This window comes from Larus michahellis, chromosome 2, assembly GCF_964199755.1.
Source record: "Larus michahellis chromosome 2, bLarMic1.1, whole genome shotgun sequence".
NCBI classification, from domain to species: domain Eukaryota; kingdom Metazoa; phylum Chordata; class Aves; order Charadriiformes; family Laridae; genus Larus; species Larus michahellis.
The window spans coordinates 133,529,863-133,548,730 of NC_133897.1; the positions used below are offsets into that span (position 1 = coordinate 133,529,863).

At 37.6% G+C, this 18,868-nt stretch overlaps 1 protein-coding gene across 1 annotated transcript; it reads left to right on the forward strand.

The window, feature by feature from the left end:
• Positions 1-3,822: 3,822 nt before the first annotated feature.
• XKR9 (XK related 9) lies at positions 3,823-15,326 on the forward strand. The gene is made up of 3 exons (XM_074573634.1): positions 3,823-4,097; positions 13,387-13,610; positions 14,689-15,326. Exons 1-3 carry the CDS (start codon positions 3,823-3,825, stop codon positions 15,324-15,326), a joined length of 1,137 nt encoding a protein of 378 aa, XP_074429735.1.
• The last annotated feature ends 3,542 nt before the right edge of the window (positions 15,327-18,868 follow it).

The window sequence follows — 18,868 nt, forward strand, 5'->3', positions numbered from 1 at the left end:
ATGTATCATTACACAGAAAAGGTTTTTGTACATGTTTTAAAATGCATTGTACAATAGTTTTCAACTATAGCCAAAAAAGATTGTTCTTTTTTCGTAAGTCTTTCAGATATATAATTGTGTATACAAATAAATAAATGAATATGTACAAACATATACATATAAACACACACATATACACGTATATATTTCCATAAATATCTATTGGCTTTTGCTCTACAGGTCTAACAAACTAAAATCTAAGTTTGAAGATGCATGCACAGATATATAAACATACTGAGGGAAAATGATACTCTTTTTTTTTCTTTACTTTTATGGAATAAAGTGTGAAATTAATTTATTTAAGGGAATTTTATGATATATTAAATTTAGTATTAAATATGGCCAAGGACTTCTAAACTGAATTTTTAGAATAGAATTTTTATAATGTAGTCATAAGAATGTCAGTTCTTGACAGGTAGCAAATCATTAACTGTGTCACATGGTTTCCATATGATTTTTGTTTCAGTTTCTGTTATATCAGTAAGCCCTTTAATTTTTCTTGGATTGCAAATCCTGTAAAGGTGTGGATGGGAAACCTGCGAATATGCAGATCTACATTTTTTTAAAGTGAAAAATCTCTCTCCATGCCCAGTATAAAGGTAAGCCTGCATTTTGTAATAACATTTTAAATGTATTGTGAGAACTGAATCACATTTTATTGTTTCTGCTTTATCCCAAAATGATTCTGTAAAAGTATGTTAGTTTTTAGAGAAGGCTTATATTTATGTTGGCTGATAGACACTTTACTCTTCTTGCTCCTGTCATGTTAGATCTCATATATTTAATAAGACTGGGGGCAATATAATTCTGAGTGATATAAGACTCTGTTGTGGCACTTAATGATACCCCAGCTCGTACATGAGACCATGGTGCTCTTTGGAGTGCTACCATGCATACAATATAGAGGATATTAAGGGCTGAGATCTTCAAGAGAGATTTCATGTTAACCTGTGAGCAGGCATTTGTGCCTGGGCTTGAAATTAAGACATTGGGCATTCAGGAATACAGATTTGTGAGTCTCTGATAGATTTTTTTTTTTTTTAAGTTACCATGAGCACAATGTAAACACTGTGTCTTACCAGCCATTCCAAGGCTCTTACAAGACTAGATTCCTTATTCAAGTTAATTATGAGACTGTGAGCAAGCTGACATTCTTGGTAATGTGTGGCTCCTCATTTATCTCAGTTTACCTGATGCCTTTATATACCACCAAGATGCCCAGACAGGTCTGCAGGCTGCCAGCATGTGAGCAGATTGAACAGTATGTGTGTCAGAAGAAGAAATCACTTGACTCACAGCTACTCTTCATGCTGTTGTTTCAGAGGAGTCTGGACATAGCCTGTAAAACTTCCTTTCTTATTTGGGATTATATGATAATGAGATAATTCTTCTTTGTGAAGTGCTGAGATACAAAAGGATAGGGAGGTTGTGAAGAGGGAGGAATCCAGTTACCCTGTGTATTCATTTCAGGTACAAAATTAGAGGCTTGCCACTCCTTGCCACTCAAATGTGTAGTACAGTATTACTCATTAAATGTGAACCTTGGTATACTGCCTGCTTCGGCAATAAATTGCCTATCCAAAGAACTTTCTCTTTGGATTCAGTCATTGACTTACCTTTTACTGTTGTGTTTCCTGCAACAGTCAAATAGTGAACCTGTTTGGGTTTTTGGGTGTTTTTTTGAATCTGTTCTAAAAAGCATGCATAATGTTCTTGTCACAAAAAAAAGGATACAGCTTGTCAAAGGTGGTACATCAGGTTGCAGAATGACGTGATGTTCTTATATAGAGTAAATACAGTTTCCTTTGGAATTTTCTTGAATAAATCATAGAATCACAGAATCATAGGATGGTTTGGTTTGGAAGGGACCGTAAAGATCATCTAGTTCCAACACGCCTGCCACGGGCAGGGAAATGAACCCTAATAATAAACTCTTAAGTTGCTTCACACAAGTTTTCAGATATGAAACATTTGTAAACATAAAGTTCAGTTTATGCTGGACTTTGTACCGAAATCCACTTCCCTGAATCTGACTGTGAATTGGATATAAATTGCATTAGTGATTTGAAAGAGATTAGTGGTATTTTATTGGAGAGGATAGGAAAGAATAGTGAAAGGGTTACAGCTATCCCAGCTGTAAGATTGCCTGATCTTTCTGACCTCTTTGGGGCCAGGACATGAAACCTAAGTAGGAGATAGAACAAGAAGCTAGAAATAGCTAAGGCCCACATCCAAAAAATAATGTTTAGACACCCAGCATCTTTGTAGGCTGTTATGTTCCCACTTGTCTTCATTAGGAAATTAAAAGCTTAAGTTCTCTTTTTGGGATTTGTACCTGGGTCACAGTGTAGACTAGCTCAGTCAACACAAGTGAAGAATAGTCATTAGCTTTCAAAAGCTTTGTTCATGGGATATTAACCAATTGTCTCATTTCATTCCTCTGTGGCAGCATGCCTAAATACACAAAAATCCAAAGGAGGCCTGCCTCTGCATGCCTTGCCTCTGCTCTGAGTTCCCTAGTGTGGCTTTTCCCTGTGTATTGTCTGCTGCTGTTTGGTGGTGGCACTAGCCCAAACCCAGTGCTTTGGCATGTCCTGCATCCCATCCTTTGGGATTGCTGACAGTAGCTTTTTCCTAAGATATGCAGATGAAATAAGGGACTTCATAATTTTCATGTTTATAGCTTTGCAAAGGTGGAAATGAATGAGACAAAGAATGTACTGCTTTATAGCTTTTCTGTTTCACCTGACAAATGCCACAGATCTACAGAGCAAAGATGTGTAAGGACTACTTAAAGAGGTCACAAGAATCCTTGCAGTGTTAGGCAATGTAAATGTAGTTTGAACTGCGAATTAATTCGGTCTGTAGCAGAATATGTGGTTAGGTCATCTGTGTTTAGCTATTACTCACACAGCTTGGGAGACATTTCCCAAAGAGGTGTAGGCTGGTTCAGGTCTGGCTCCTTACAAGTCACTAACAGGAGAGCTGCAATCCTATTCAGTACTTTCTTGCTGCGTATGGAAAAACAAAGAGAAATGATAAAACCACTAGATATATGCACACAAATGCAGTAACACAGTTGGAAATGACATAATGATGTGTACTCTGATACAACGGTGTGTACTCAAGACAGGAGTTTTCTCAGTGTTTTGTGCTGTGCACAGTAAGGGAGGATAGCTCAGAAGCTCAGAAAGTTCTGGGAAGGAATCAATCCTTTTTTCCATAAACTGGTTTTAAAAGCTGGTAGAGGTAATCTTGTTTCTTAGTATTTTGCAACTATTAGGAATTATCTCAATAGCTGTTTGGTAAGTGGAGAGTCACTGTGGTTGGGAAAGTGGGTGACCTCAGCAGGTTCAGAGGTGCAGCTTCTCTTGGACTGATTGTTCACAGATATCTCAGTACATTCTGCATTTTGTACTTGCTTGTTTAAATGCTCATGTGAATTGCTGTGTAATACTGTAAAAGAAAATATTGTTTCTGCTGATCTTCTGTTTTTCTTCTTCGTTTTAGGAACCAGTAATGAAGAATGAGTCCAGCAATTAAAAAGACAATTTACATTTATCTTTTCCAGAATAGATGTGTATCAGTGCAGTTAATTTAATATTTAAATCAAGAATCCAGAAAAGTGCAAGTACCTTTGCCATAATAAAAATGCATAACCCAATTTTATTTTCTATGAGGAGGTGGTATCATCAGGACAAAGACTCCATTGTAGATTTAGATTGATTTTGACTTTCCTTTGCATGAAGTGAGGAGAGAGTGACAACAGTGACAGTCTAATGCATGATGAAATTTACTAAGCAGAATTTTATTTTTTTAGTTGGTGGAATTATAATTTATGTAGTTGATATTGGAGTGGACTTCTGGGTAGCTAGTAAATATTTCTGTCAAGGTCAATATTCTTGGAGTATATTGATACTGTGTTTTAGAGGTCTTTCATCATTAATAACTCAGATATTTAGTTATGAGTGGTTTAAAAATGACTGGGAAGGTACTAATACCGGGAAGCTGAAATGGATTTTTCTAGTTCATGTCTTTCAGTGTGGAATTTTTATAAGGTAAGCACATTTTAAAATTTATTTTAAAATGAGAAATCATATTGCAAGACAGTTTATTAAGAAGTGCTTGAGACAGTTTATTAAGAAATGCTTAATATGGCTTAAGGGACAAGACCACTTCTGTCCTTGGCATTTATTGCTCCATGTAAGCAAAAGGACTTTTGTCTACTTATGCCAGGGGTAAATTATGTCAGGTTTTGGTGGAAATGTAGATATTTCATTTTACCTGTAAGTAATAATTTTTATCATTCACAGCCTAATTCTATTTGGTTCATTAGCCTTTTGATAGGGCATGCTTAATAAAAATGCCTGCTTTACAGAGTAATACTATTGTAACTGATAAATCTAAGTTTTTAAAATGATGTTAAGAAGGGAATTAATTTGATTACACTAAGCAGGTGAGACAGCTGAAGTAAGAGGTAATTTGGGAACCTGAAAGCCCAACCATATGTAGAAAACCCACCAAGATCGGGAGAGAAATTAATAGTTGAATAGTTAGTAAGAATACTTGCAGCAGTACTTCCTGCAGGTACTGAGTTAATGGTGACAGGAACCTTTGTTTGCTGAAAGGCACGTGTCCAGGAATAGTTTAAGAGACCATATGCTTAACATTCTGTGGTGGCTTTGCTATAAAATGATCATTATCATTCTTATTATAGAGATCATTTGTGCCCAGATTTTACTTCCATTTTAAAACCAAGGTGAAAGGTGTTGGCGAAAAGTCTTGAATTTTAATTATTTTGGGTATGCTGCATGCAAGAAACATGAGCGAATATAGACTTATTGGAGGCACTTAATAAAATACTTATTTCAAATGCCTCCTTTACAGGCAGTGCTGAAAGATATATTTATGCCAATGTTAAAATTCCCCTCACACACATGTTTTATTCATTTGATGTTATCATGGATTAAGGGAAAGGATGGAGATTTAAGTGTCACAATTCACTTTTGCTTCTCAATATTCTTTGTCCTTTTGTACATCAGCTTTACTTTCCTGCTCCTCCTCCTTTACAGTCCTGAAGTTTTAGACTTCACAGAGGAGTATTTACTAACAGCCTTAATTTTTCTGGTGTCAGTTATTAGAAAAGCTTAGAAATACTACATTTTGAAGAAAAAGAAAATCCCTCTTCAATTTTTCTGGATGGTTTCTTATTTACTAACCAGATCCGTGGACATGGGTTGGTTCATATGAGATATACCAACACCTGGCCACAGGGACTCTACTAGTTTCTGCTTTTTAGAGGGGATGTCTCAGGGCCCAGCGTGGCACTCTCCTTTTTTGTCTGTCCCCAAGGCTTTTCAGATTCAGGTATGGCTGGGAGTGCCATTCTTGTGCTCGTGACTTATAAACCTGCCCCCCTGAGTTCGTTTCTTCCAAAAGAAATTAAAGCCATGACCTCTTTTTCTGATCACTGTTGATAATTGTTGAGCCAGTAACCACAGTGTAGAATGGCGGAAGCCACTTTTTTTAATGTCTGGCCAAAACAATCCCTTCTCCCCCTTTTTCTTCCATGGCCTCATTCTCTGTAATCTGTTCAGGATTCTAATTCTGGTTTCACCTTTGGCTTTTTACACTCCCAGGTTACCCCTAAAATTTCCTGCTGATTGGTGCCTATCACTAAGGCCTCACCTTTCACAGTTTTGTATCATCAGAAAAACAGATATCACATTTCAACACAGAATTTCAGAATTCAGATCCAAGCTCTGATCATCCACAACTCTAGATACTGTAATCTTGATTTGGCATTTGTATCCAATCAAAATGCTGCTTTTACGGGCAAATCTTCATGGATTACCTTCATCCAAGGTAACCCATGAAACTTGGGTTTACCTGAACTCATACCCTTTCCAATGAATACCTCTTACCATGAATTTCTGTAATTTTTGAAGCTTCCTTCACAGAATTAGCCCCATCTTCTCTGAGTTACTTATTATCTAGTAAACATAATTGTGCCGTTTGCACTGACAGTGTTGTCATCTTGGTTACCTGTTCTTTATTGCACGAATGATATTTTCTCCTATGCTGCCTCTTATGCTTGAAAAATTGTTTCCAAGTTGATACGTATAAATTACAAAGTTCTTTCAGCCACTCCTCAAAATTCAGGAGTGTGATAATGTATACTGTAAAGTATAAGTTGATAACAGCAAGCTGACATCTGTGCTTGTACCTTTGTGATCAACTATTATGTACTTCCCATTATATGTGTGTTTTCTTAGGCGTATCCATGTACAACTCCCTCCTATCCTCCCTCTTAGTCATGTAATTTATCCGGTTAGTTTAGACAATGAGCCTTTCAGGCTTATCACTATAGTCAATGCATAAAAATAGATTTTGTCAGGAGTCAGGTCATACTTATTAAGGTGAGCTTTTCCAAAAGTTCCTCTGGGGCAGGAACCTATATTTTCCAATAACTACAGAGGAAAATAAGGGCCTAGCCAGTAAATACGACTTGGCCAGTGCATGTAGGATGCCTGAAATTATAAGATGTGAATACACTTTACCAAATTATATTCCTCCCTCCCTCCCTCCTCTCTCTCTTTCTCTCTTTCTCTCTTTCTCTCTCTCTCTCTTTCTCTCTCTCTCTTTCTCTCTCTCTCTCTTTCTCTCTCTCTTTCTTTCTCTCTCTTCTCTTTCTCTCTTTCTCTCTCTCTCTTTCTCTCTCTCTTTCTCTCTCTCTCTTTCTCTCTCTCTTCCTCTCTCTTTCTCTCTTTCTCTCTCTCTTTCTTTCTCTCTCTCTCTCTCTTTCTCTCTCTCTCTTTCTCTCTCTCTCTCTTTCTCTCTTTCTCTCTCTCTCTTTCTCTCTCTCTCTCTTTCTCTCTCTTCCTCTCTCTTTCTCTCTCTCTCTTTCTCTCTTTCTCTCTCTCTCTTTCTCTCTCTCTCTCTCTTTCTCTCTCTCTCTCTTTCTCTCTTTCTCTCTCTCTCTTTCTCTCTCTCTCTTTCTCTCTCTCTCTTTCTCTCTTTCTCTCTCTCTCTCTTTCTCTCTCTCTCTTTCTCTCTCTCTCTCTTTCTCTCTCTCTCTTTCTCTCTTTCTCTCTCTCTCTCTTTCTCTCTCTCTCTTTCTCTTTCTCTCTCTCTTTCTCTCTCTCTCTCTCTCTTTCTCTCTTCCCTGCTTCCCTCTGTCATATGTCTTTTGCACCTCTTGCTCCATCTTTGAAACAGGGGACTTCGTTGTGTTATGTTTGTACAGTGCACAGCACAATGGGATTCAGTCTGGTTATGTTACCACACCGCCAATGCTGAGCAATAAATATGGAAATAATATGTGTGTATACACTTACATACATATATACACTAAAAAGAGAGAAAAAAAGAAAGTAAAATGCTTTCATATCTGATAAGGCTTTAGTTTACTTTAATGGAAAGAATGTAGACCTGTAATTATATTTCATATGAAATGTTATTCTCTGCAAGGAGCAAAATCAAGTTGGTAAAGTGTATCTTAGCTATCCTGACTAAAATTATTTTCAGCCTGACCCATTTAAATGGGTCACACAGATGTTGGCAGAATTGAGAACAGACTGCAGCAGAACAGTCAACATTAAGACAATAACGCAGTCAGTGAATGTGGAAAAAGAGGACATTTCCCTGGGGCACCATATAAATTCTGGAGTCCACTGATGTGTAGCAGTTTGCAGCATCAGTTGAGGACACCTGAGGAAGACTTAATTTTAGCAATTAATAACCTTTAGTGTCAGAATAGAAGACCATACAGGCAGCAGACATGGTGATATGGAGAGCTGCTATTGTGTCTCTTGGTGCTTAAAGGTAGCCTCAAGATGTCCTGCATCTTTGAACAGATGAAAAAGATTTTTTTTTGCAAAGATGAATTCTAAATCCATGAGACATCAGAGTAAATGCGAGTGCTTTGCTGAACCTGGGATTTTTTCATTACAGGTTTTTTAAAAAGCGATGAGAAAAATTCATTCAAGATAGGTGATACTCACTTTATACTGGTGCAGATTTAGCACCTCTGAAGTCACATCCAGGCCAAGAATGGATCAAAAATGAGGACTGAAGCTGGTAACATGCCTCTAGCAATTTATGTGTATAACAAGGAGTTCCACAGGACAAAATACATAGAAAGGTATTTAAGATACCAAGTCAGTGAGGTACAGAGAGTCAATTAAAAGTGGAAAGTTTGTAATTCTGCTTTAAGTGAGTTGGAGGTTACATAATAATATGTAACCTACACATTTTCTTAATATAAATTTACTATCCTGTTGCATCAGTTTCATGGACTTAATCCAAGCCTTTCTACGCTTAGAAGATTAAATTTAACATGCAGCAGAGAGTAATTTTTCTTTGATTAACAATTTATGCGATGCTGCATACTGTGACTGCGTGACCAGAATTTAGAAGGGACAATCATTGCTGCCAGGTCTCTCTCACACCTTCCCCACGTGAATTTCTAAATGGCACCCAAATCTTTATCAGTGTAGTTTGATGAGATGGGACGTGAAGTGTAGTACTGGGATTGTGGTGGAAAGCCCTCAGTGGAAATCTGAGGGAAAGCAGGTGACGTGGAAGCACTGGCAGTTTGCCTGCGACATGTGAAGGCTGTGAAGCAACAAAAGCAAGTAGCTGTCACCTCTGTGAATTCCCAGTCATGCTTGGAGAGACGAAGTCTTCCTAATTTTGCAGGAGACCAGGAGCAAACTTCATCCCTTATGAAACGATCATGAAAATGTGGAAGCGTTTCAAGAACAGTGGAGCTGTGTTTCAATAAGTGTTTATAACAAGTAGGAGTCCTATCATCTGAGTTCTCTACAAAACAACAGTACAAAGTCAGAAGACTTATTTTTTTTCTTCTATCAAAGTGAATATAAGATTTAGAAACACTGATAATTCTTTAGTATTCACATGTGACAACTCCAGTTGTAAAGAAATTGTGATTTTTTTACTCCGTTGGCTTCCAAGTAGTTTATATACCCAGGATTAATGAAAAAAAGATACTCTTTAATGAGTTTAGAGGGAGAACAAGTAAATGGCAAGCCTGCATTTGTCTGTATGAATGACACAGTACCGATACCCATCTCACCTTCAGTTTAAGATGTATGTCTACATAAAATACATAACCAATCCAATACTTGTAATTAATGTATTTTTATTCCTGTTGAATTGTCTTTTTAAGGGCCTTTTTCAGTTTATGAAAATTGAAACATGGAGCTGCTATGGCAATAGATATAGTAATACAAGAATATGATAGGTTCATAGCAGGCACAGTGCTTAGGTGAGCCGTGGGCATGATAAAGAAGAAAAATTGAGTCTGATCTATCCCTTAGCACAGACTGAACTTTACCCTTGGCTGTGAATGCAGTTGTCCAATGTTAGGCCTCAAAGTTGGCCATGGGCCCTTCCTAAATTGTTGAAATATTGCATGCCAAATGGGTAGATGGGAAATACTGTTAAAGGGTAAAAGATTTGTCACAGTGACCTCCAGTAAGTGACAGGCATGAGGAGCTCAGGGAATACCACTTCACTTAGTACACAGTCAAAGAGCAATGGAAGTATTTGGACTTTTCTAGAAAAAAACAATGTATTTTATACAGTATTCAAAGTCAGAAGTGGACTGACTGAAATCACTACAACTAGTGAAAAATACTGTAGCATACCATCTTATAACAATATAAATCTAGTATAATCAGAAGGAGTATGCTTCCGAAAACTGGCAAATGATTTCAAGTGTGTATCCAGCTGAAATATTCCTTTTACAACATGTCTGGTTCTTGCCTGGTCTGTCATCTGCCTTCTCAGCCGTGAGCTCTGCAGCTCGAAATTTGTGCAGCTGGTTTCCACTGCTTGCTGCTTGGACAAACGCAGGCTCTGGTGAATGAGTCCATGGACAACTAACGAATCAGTCTACCGAATTGTTTTTTCTTGAAAACATTGCAAACTCTCCAGATGTTTACATCTCAGATGCAAGAACCAGATGTTTTTGAATCCTAATTGTTTTATAAACTGAAAATGGTATAGATGTCATGCCAAACAGTTCAGTTCTTTGCTTATTCAGGGAACAGTAAGATAAATACACAAAAACATAAAAGTGGAAAACAGTTTCCTTTGGGAGTAAATAATGGATCTAGAGGCAGCTCATGGAATCAATGTATGGCCTGAATGAGAGGGGTACTGTCTATGAGTCTCTGCAAGGAGGAGAGCCAGGGACCTTCCTCTAAGGCTTCTCAGTAGTAACATAACTGCGCCACACCTACTACAGGTTGCAGTCCTGGGGAATTCTCACTTGTATGGTCGACAGGCTTAACCTTCCAGGGAATAAGTCACAGTTCCTTTAGCACACACTTAACCCAGGACCTGCAAATCCCAGCTGCCTCACTTGTAGCTCTGGAAGGACTCCTGACACTGTGTCCCCTGTGGTCAAAGGATTCAGTCTTTAAAGATGGTAAAACTTCCAACACCTGGAGGAGCCAGGAATTCTTCCTAGCTCCCTTTGTAAGCAGAAGGGGGCTGTGCTCCAATGTCATATTGGGATGAGATGATTCTGTGAGATCTGGGTGTGTAATGATCTGCTGCTCCATATTTTCTATGTAAAGGAAATGCAACTACATGGGTTTCATGGGGTCTGTAGTACATATGATCCTGTGGACAATCAGGGAAACAGGAACCTGCAACCCTTCAGCATGAATCTTGAAGTCATCTCAGATGCAGCCTTAGGGAATGGAAGTAGGAGGCAACTTAAGGCATAGGACGTTGCCTTTCTCGGCCTGCATGTTTGCAGGTTTGTACACCTGTGTAAGATAACCAAGTGATGGTCTGTGGTGTTCTGCTTGATTTCTCAAGAAAATAGATCTGAATGAATGAATGATGTAATCTTCATAATCCAACAGACTAAATTATAGAATCATATAAATTCTTCTGTCAAGGGGAAGATGTTTGTAGTGCTAGGTAAGTTAGCTGAATAACAGTGAGTTTTCTTGAAAAAGGAATGCTTTTGTTGTCCTTGTTTGCTAGTTATAGTCAAAATAGGTTCATTGGAGAAGAATATTGGAAGCTCAAGACATCTGGGAACTGAATAGGCAGAAACAGTCTTGAAAGTGATGTCTGAAAGCTGTTATGCTCAAAATCCTGTTTATGGGCAAACACACAGGATTTATATACCTATAAAGCCAAGAACTTATTATTGGTATAAGTGAAATCATAACAGTTGATTCCAAGAATCATTATTAGTCTAGATCTTTTATTACAGGAAAAGAAATAATACCTCTATGCATAAAAAGTTTCAGTAATATTAATACAGTTAAAATTGTTTGCACACATATTTCTTTGTTCCTATTCCTTTTCCTTGTGCTTTGTTCACCCTTTTTGTGCTCCTCTGGGTCCTAATGTCAGCAGTTTCATTCTGGTGTGTGGGTATTAAAAAGTTGTTACAGTGTCTGGAGTCTTGCTGGGAGGAACGTGGTGTTCGTGTTGATGGTTTCTTCTTCACCCTTAGGATCCACTGTGGGTCTTTTTTGTGTGTTTGCTAACACACTTTCAGAGTTTGCTTTCTCTTACTTCTCTGCAGCTTCATGTTACATCCAAACTAGTTTCATCCAGCTCCAGGTCTGCATTTCTATAAGTGACCACTGGTCAGTTGTTTGTAGCTGTGGAATCTCCAGTGCCAAGCCATCCCTTATCATCCAACCCATGTACTCTTCTACACTGCATCCTGCGTCTTCACATCTCAGGACCTCTGCTATCATACCAGAACTATTATTTCTCTATTCAATATCATCATGCCTGTCATAAATTTCGCAATCAATACAGAATATCTGCTTGTTACTGTTACCCATTTTTCTGCAGAAAATCCAAAGTAAACCAAGTAAAATAAAGTCACAGTCCGGTCAAGAAAACTTCAAACAGAACAAGTCTGATAAGTCTCAGTCCTGAAGCTTTGCAAAGCTTATGCTGCAGAGTTACAAGGCTTAGTCTGCAGTCTGCACAGCCAGTGTTACTGACCACTTGAAGTCAAGTAAACAGCAGAAGAGAGCAAGCGTTGCTTTGCTTCGAGATGCGATTTACATGCATACTTATGAGGGTACTTCTCCCTGCTTTAATTTGTTGACTAGTTCCAAAAGATTCTCTCTTTGCTCCTGAACAGTTCAACTGGAAAGAGGTCTTTATCTGCGAAAACCTGTTGTTCGGGAATTGCCCCATTTAATCTGTTATACAAAGGAGGATTACCTATGTCCCTTGGTTTCCCAAGCACTAGAGCAATAAGTGAGATCATTCACCAGGGCTCTCTGTGTGAGTCCATTAGGGACAGCGGAAATACTATAATTTTCAGCAGCAGGAGTACTGGTCCTACATCAGGTGGTAGCCACCATCCTGTTTTCCTAAACACAGCTGTTCCTCCCTTAATTATCAAAATGGTTTTTAATCAAAACTTAAGCGTTCTCTCCCTTCTGAAGTTCTATGTCCACCTCCAGGCCTGAAGCAAAAGTCTTGAAAATGAGCTAGGTTTTGTTTATCTCTAAGCAAAGCATTAGAGAGATCCTGAAGAGAAAAAGTTCTTTACCACACAGAATGCACACCATTGTGACTAACGAGTTACGTGTGTCTTTGCATTTACCACTCTTTTAGAGGAAATGTTCATTTAGGCTTAATTGAAAATAAACCAGAACTGTTCTAAAAGTCAGTCAGGTCCACCCATTTGCCAAGGCAAATGGCTTCTTCATGTAAACCCATACGGATTATTAATAGAATCTGTCAACCCAGGAACACATGTGTCTTGAAAATAATTTTCTGAAAGTATTCCAGAGTATTTAGAAAATAACAATGTAATGATTTTTTTTTTTAAAGCCTGTTGTATGTTTCATATGATAATATCATCAGATATTATCCTTGGGGCTTATAGATCTATATTATACTTACTTATATAGACATGGGTGTTCACAGCTGGATATTCACTAATACCCTTAAAATGATACAAAGAAAGTGAATGAGTATCTCAAAGAGAGACTGAGAAGAGATGCTAAGGGAATTTTCAGAAATGCGGTACTTTTAAAGAAATAAGAACCTATCAAAATAAAACTTGTAGTCTTTATTCAGGCAAGTTTCATTCTGTTCTAGTAGTTTTTATATTGTGTTGGTATCACTGGTCATAAATGGTTACCTGATATCACTGATACCAGACATATTTTACTAAATTTTATCTTAGTGGAAGGTGCTGGATTACATTTCAAGATAAAATGTGAATGGACAATAAAATGGGAGAAAATGTTGTTAGGCTATGTTGTTTCATTGAGTTGTGCTTTTAAAAGTGCTGTCTAATCAAGACTCCTTTTTTTACAGGTATTGGTTTGCTTTGAAGTATGGCTGTCAAGCTGCATTTAAACAAAACAGCATCAGAGATGCATCAGAAACAGACCCTCCCGACTATATTCAAAAAAAAGCCGTTGATGCAGTGACTGATATTAACATGCTCAGAGTGTTCAAGACTTTTCTTGAGACCACACCACAGCTTTTTGTCCAAATTTACATCCTCATGGAACATGGCAAAAAAAATAGCTATCAATGTGAGTCTGCCTTTCTCCTTAATTTTCAAGTTGAGTATCTTACCTAAAAGGATAACTCATGTAATTGGATAACATTTTAAACATACCTTGGAAAACATACACTCCAATGTATAATTACTCTGCATTTAGTTAGAATTTCTGTCTAGTAGATGGTCCATTCTCTTAAATCCATGAGAAGGAAGATTTCACTATAGCAAGTCATAATATCTAATAGAAACATAATGATACATAACTTGAATATAAGCTATTGAATACAATTAGTATATAATTTTCAGAGCAATTTGTTTTGTGTGCTTTTGCTTACAGTTTCTTTTAAAACTAACAGGGAATCTTGAAATCAGTAATGTATTTAGAGCAGCTCTGTGAGCTGTTACTACCATCATCCACATGATACAGATGAGGGAGAGAGTCAAAAAACACCTAAGGATATGCCAGCATGGCAGAATGCAATATGATGAAGAGGTACGGGTTCAACTTCAGAAGCAAGACAGAAGCTGTACCATTTCCAGATCTAAGACTAGCACCATTACTGGCAAGACATTAACTGACTCAGGGTTGGAATTTATCTAGCCAAATGGAGAGACCCTGTTGTCTAGTGTTCCTTTATAGTCCATGAAGTCAATAGGTACTCGGATAAAATGGTCAGATGAATCTCATCTTAAATATGACCATGTGAAGTGTCAAGTCTTAGTTACAGATTTCTACGTTATAGACACCCCAGAGTCAATATCAGTTGCTGAAACTTAAGTTTTTATGGGCTTTTTGCAACACTTTGGAAATTTCTAAGTCATCTGTGTATGGAGATGGCAAATATGACACATAACTTTGGCAAGACCATCAATGGCCAGAGACGGGGGCAGGATAACATAGGCATACCAGACAGCATTAGATGCCTAGATTTAGGTAATTAAACTGAGCCTTAAAATTAAGGTGACTTGTTCAGGAGCAGATGAAATATAAAATTGGTATAGAGAACATGTTAAGAAAGCATGAACTTGTCCACAACTTCATTCAGAAATTATAACGTAAAATAAGTATCTTTTTCTTCAGTCTAACATTTTTCCTTGCATTTGTTTAGATGCTGCCATTATTATGTCTTTTTGTGGTATCTCCATTTCAACGGTTGATTATCAGATATCATTACGAACATCTCTGCCTGATAAAGCTGAATTTCATGTGCTTCCAAAGTTAGTGTATCTCTTCTATAAACTGCTTACCATCACTTCTTGGATACTCAGTATTTCACTGATCACTCTACTAAGTGTTAGAAGTTCTGTAATTCTGCTGATATTTCTTTGGATCTGTGGCTTCACCTGGGTTTTGAAACAACATACGACATTTTGCAAATCTAAGAAGATGGAATATCTGTACAGAACTGTTGTTGGAATCATTCTAATTTTTACGTTTTTTAACATAAAGGGGAGAAAAACAAAAGTTTGCATTTCTATTTATTATGCCACTCACACTGTTGTAACTCTAGGTATTTTGTCTGTTTATATGTTTTGGAAACCTTCCATCATCAAGGACATACATTTTACAATTGTGAGTATCCTAACTATTCTTAGTCTGGTGTTAGGTATTATTTTTCTTATTGTTTATTATAGGCATTTTCATCCCACTGCTTATTGCAGACCACAGGAATATTCAGATGAAGTTGATGGAGAGGCAGGACAAAGAGTGGAAATTGGCAGGTTTCAAAATTTCATAATGCAATGAACAGTATAGATTTTTTTGTGTGGACTTCAAAGCAAATACTTGCTGGACAGTCTGTTTCTCTATCATTGTTTCTCATGTATCATCACTGAGTAGTACATAATGGACCAGAGTTATTGGCTCTGAATAACTATGGCTTTCTGTGATGCTGTACGAAGTGTTTAGAACATGAGTATTTCTCTATGTGCGTGTCAAAGTTACTTTGGAAAAGAAGCAATTTAATCTATCCGTCCAACACAATTCACTGTTTTGGTTTTTATCAATGCAAATAAAACAGGAAAAGCTAAAAGGTATTCAAATGAAAGCTAGCATTAAAAACATATTCTGTTCATTTACATTGATGTTAAAAATAAAGCTCGCTTTTCTTGCTGGGAGGAAAGAGGAGTGTATTTGAAATAATTGAGGGCAGTGATCGGTTATCTCTGCTTCTCCCCATTAGTGTAAGAGCTGCAGTTCTTTAGATGAGCATAGTGACAAACCATACTGTCTTCTCCCTAAATATCCCCTGAAGAAGAATAGCTTTGATTTATGGCTCAATCACTGTCTTGCCACAAGGAAATCTAGGGAGATATTTTCAAACATTTTATCTTCTAGGTGTTTTAATAGCTCCTTTATTGTTTTTGTTCTGCTAATCTTTCACACAACCTTCTGTACTTAGGGGTGATGCCAGCTTGTTGTTCTGGATTATAATAGCAGCCTAAGTGATTTATAGATGGCTACAGGAGTCTTGCATATAAAGGAAGAACTATCTTCCTTGAAGCTTTCCTCTCCTTTGAGCTCTTAAATGAGACCCTTAAATGCCGGGGGCTATGCAGTAGTGCAGCTTTTGTATTTGTCACTGGAGAGGAGAGAAGCAACTGTTCTGATGCAGTGAACTCACAGGGGCTGGGAAATGATGGAATAACCAGCTTGTCCATCAAGACTTTTTGGCAAAAGGCAGCGTGAAATTAGACAACATTTAAGTCCTGTGTTGAAATTATAATCAACAGCAAAGGAAATAAGGTTGATAGCCACAGCTTCTTCAGAAATAAAATCTAAGGGGAAGTCTTTCAGAGCTGCTGGGTTTTAAATCTGAATTATGAAAACTGGGGCTTTTTCCCTCCCCTCCTTTCCCCTTCCAATAATTCACATTTGCAGTTAGAGTAGCCACAGGCAAAGGGAAGAAACGGTTTGAGAAAAGAGCCTAGAGATAAGAAAAACCGATAAACTTTGCCAGGAACCAAATCTGTTAGCATTATTGATTGACAGCAAATATCCCTGAGACTTTGGGGAAAGGGCTGATGCTTTGATTGATAATTAGAGTGCTGAAGAGGTGTGTCTCGTACCTTTTGCTTCAAGTCCATGGACTGCAGGCTGCCTTTTTCTTGTTACCCTTCCAGCCTTAGCAGAGCTCAGGGAAGTTTCTAAATGTGTTTCTTTCCTGTTGCAGTTCCATAGTTCTCTTTACCAGGCCAACCACTTACATCTCCTTAATCCTATTCAAGGAAATTAATTTCTAAGTGCATAGCTTGGACTGAATGGTCTGCCTTTCTGAGGATACATGTGAAAAAATGGCGTAGTAAGAAGAATTTACTTCTAAAATCCCTCATTTCCACTTAGGGCTAAATAGAATGTGGGTGCAGAAGTTAAGACATAAAAAACCACAATCCATGAGACTTAAGCAATAGTTTTCCTAAAATGAATACATAAAACAATACCTTCACTTCTCTTTACTCTGGAAAAGAGATTTGTTTGCCCTGGAAAGGCTGCTTAGGAAAGAGAAAAAGCCAAAGGCTCTATCCTGCTTCATGGACCATGATTGCCCTAAGTTCTGTCTCCTTTATCTACAGAGTATTTATTACTAATGATAGTGCCTTTGGCAACAAAATGCGTGCCTAATTTTAGGCTGAATGTAATCTTATTTTGCTATGAAAAAATAGAATTCTAAATAGTGAAGATTATTCCTATATTGCTTCCCACACTTTTACTGTTTGCTCATCTGAAATCCTGAGAGGGGACTAGGGTAAGGTAGAGTGAAAAAGGGAGAATATTCTCTCTGTCTTGCAGAGAATTACAAAATCTTGTCTAACCATTGTTTGGAAGAAGACCTCAAACTTTGTACATTATCTGAGAAGCAGATCTCTGGGGAAATACGAGCTTCTGAGAAGCCCTAGTGTGGGAGTTTCAGCCTTGGGGCCTCCAGGTTGTCTGAATGCTGCCAGATGCCAGAAATCTGGAGCCTGAGTTGCTCTGGAGGAAGGTTAGTTTCTAGTGAAACAAAACAAATTTGTTGTGGTAATTTTTTTCTCCCCTTGCAGTCAGCTGACGAATTCCAAGTAAAATTATTTCATTGGCATCTCTCTGGCCAACTGTTAACAGTTTCTTTCATGGGAGAAAAACGGAATGTTGTGGTGCCTTCTGTTGTTCTCCTTATGTCTCCTCATTCCCTCTTCTGTGCCACTGAGGGAATGCTATACTGAAGTTGAGTAGGTAAGAAAGGCATCTTTGTGTCTGCTTACATCACACTAATACAAATACACACCAAACACTACTACGTAAGTTTCAATCCCTATTTTATGCTTGTAAATCCTAGTGAATTTACGTGTAGCCATATCCTAAAACTAGGAAAGCATGCAGATTCTTTTCATAAAGCTTAAACAGATCTTTGGTGTCCTGCCACAAATAGTTGTAAATATCTCCATTTTGCTGTCATCAGTCAGAGGGCCTCAAGAGATGGATATTCCTGTTAGGTTGTCCTTTGTAGACTTTTATTTATTTATTTTCAACTTTAAAATCCTTCCTTTCTTCTTGACCTTGAGTTCAAGATTTTCCCTAGATTCCCTTAATTTGCACACTTACAAAAAATGCCTTCTAATTAATTTGGTCATTCTAACTCAGAATCACTGTAGCAGGGAGGACAAGGAAGCACATGAATTGATTCTAGGCACATTTCATATCATCAGTGACCGCTTCAGACAAAACAAGAAGAGCCCCGTCTCACCTAGGTGTAAAGTTCAAACAATAGACTTCATACATATCCCTCCTGTTCCTCGACTACTCTTAAAATTCAGCTGCCACTCAGTTCATGCATTGTGCCTGACCTTGTCATTTTAATCTAACTGAAAATTGAAAACAAATGGGTTTTTTTCTTTTTTGTTAAGTATGTCCATTACATCTTACAAGAAGTATTTTAATAAGTTAAATAAAAATAATAAACAGTTTCTTCCTGTTTTGACTACTGTCAGACCTGGGTAAGAGGGACAGCATTCAACAGAATTGTTTTAATTATCCTACTAATATTCAACGTGCCATTTGATGGCATTGGTGAGCTCACCTGATGTACCACAGATAGCACTGATTTATGAAGCCATAATTGGGTTTCCAATAAACATTTGTCAAAATAATGTATTCATTCAAACCAAAGCCTTCTTTATTTATTCATATAAAAGAGCACTTAACTTTCAACAAAGAATTGCCTGCCATCAAAAACACTCCATAAACGGAGGAAATTTATGAAGACACAGTACCAGAGGGTGATCGGTGGAAGACTAAAGTTCATTTTAACC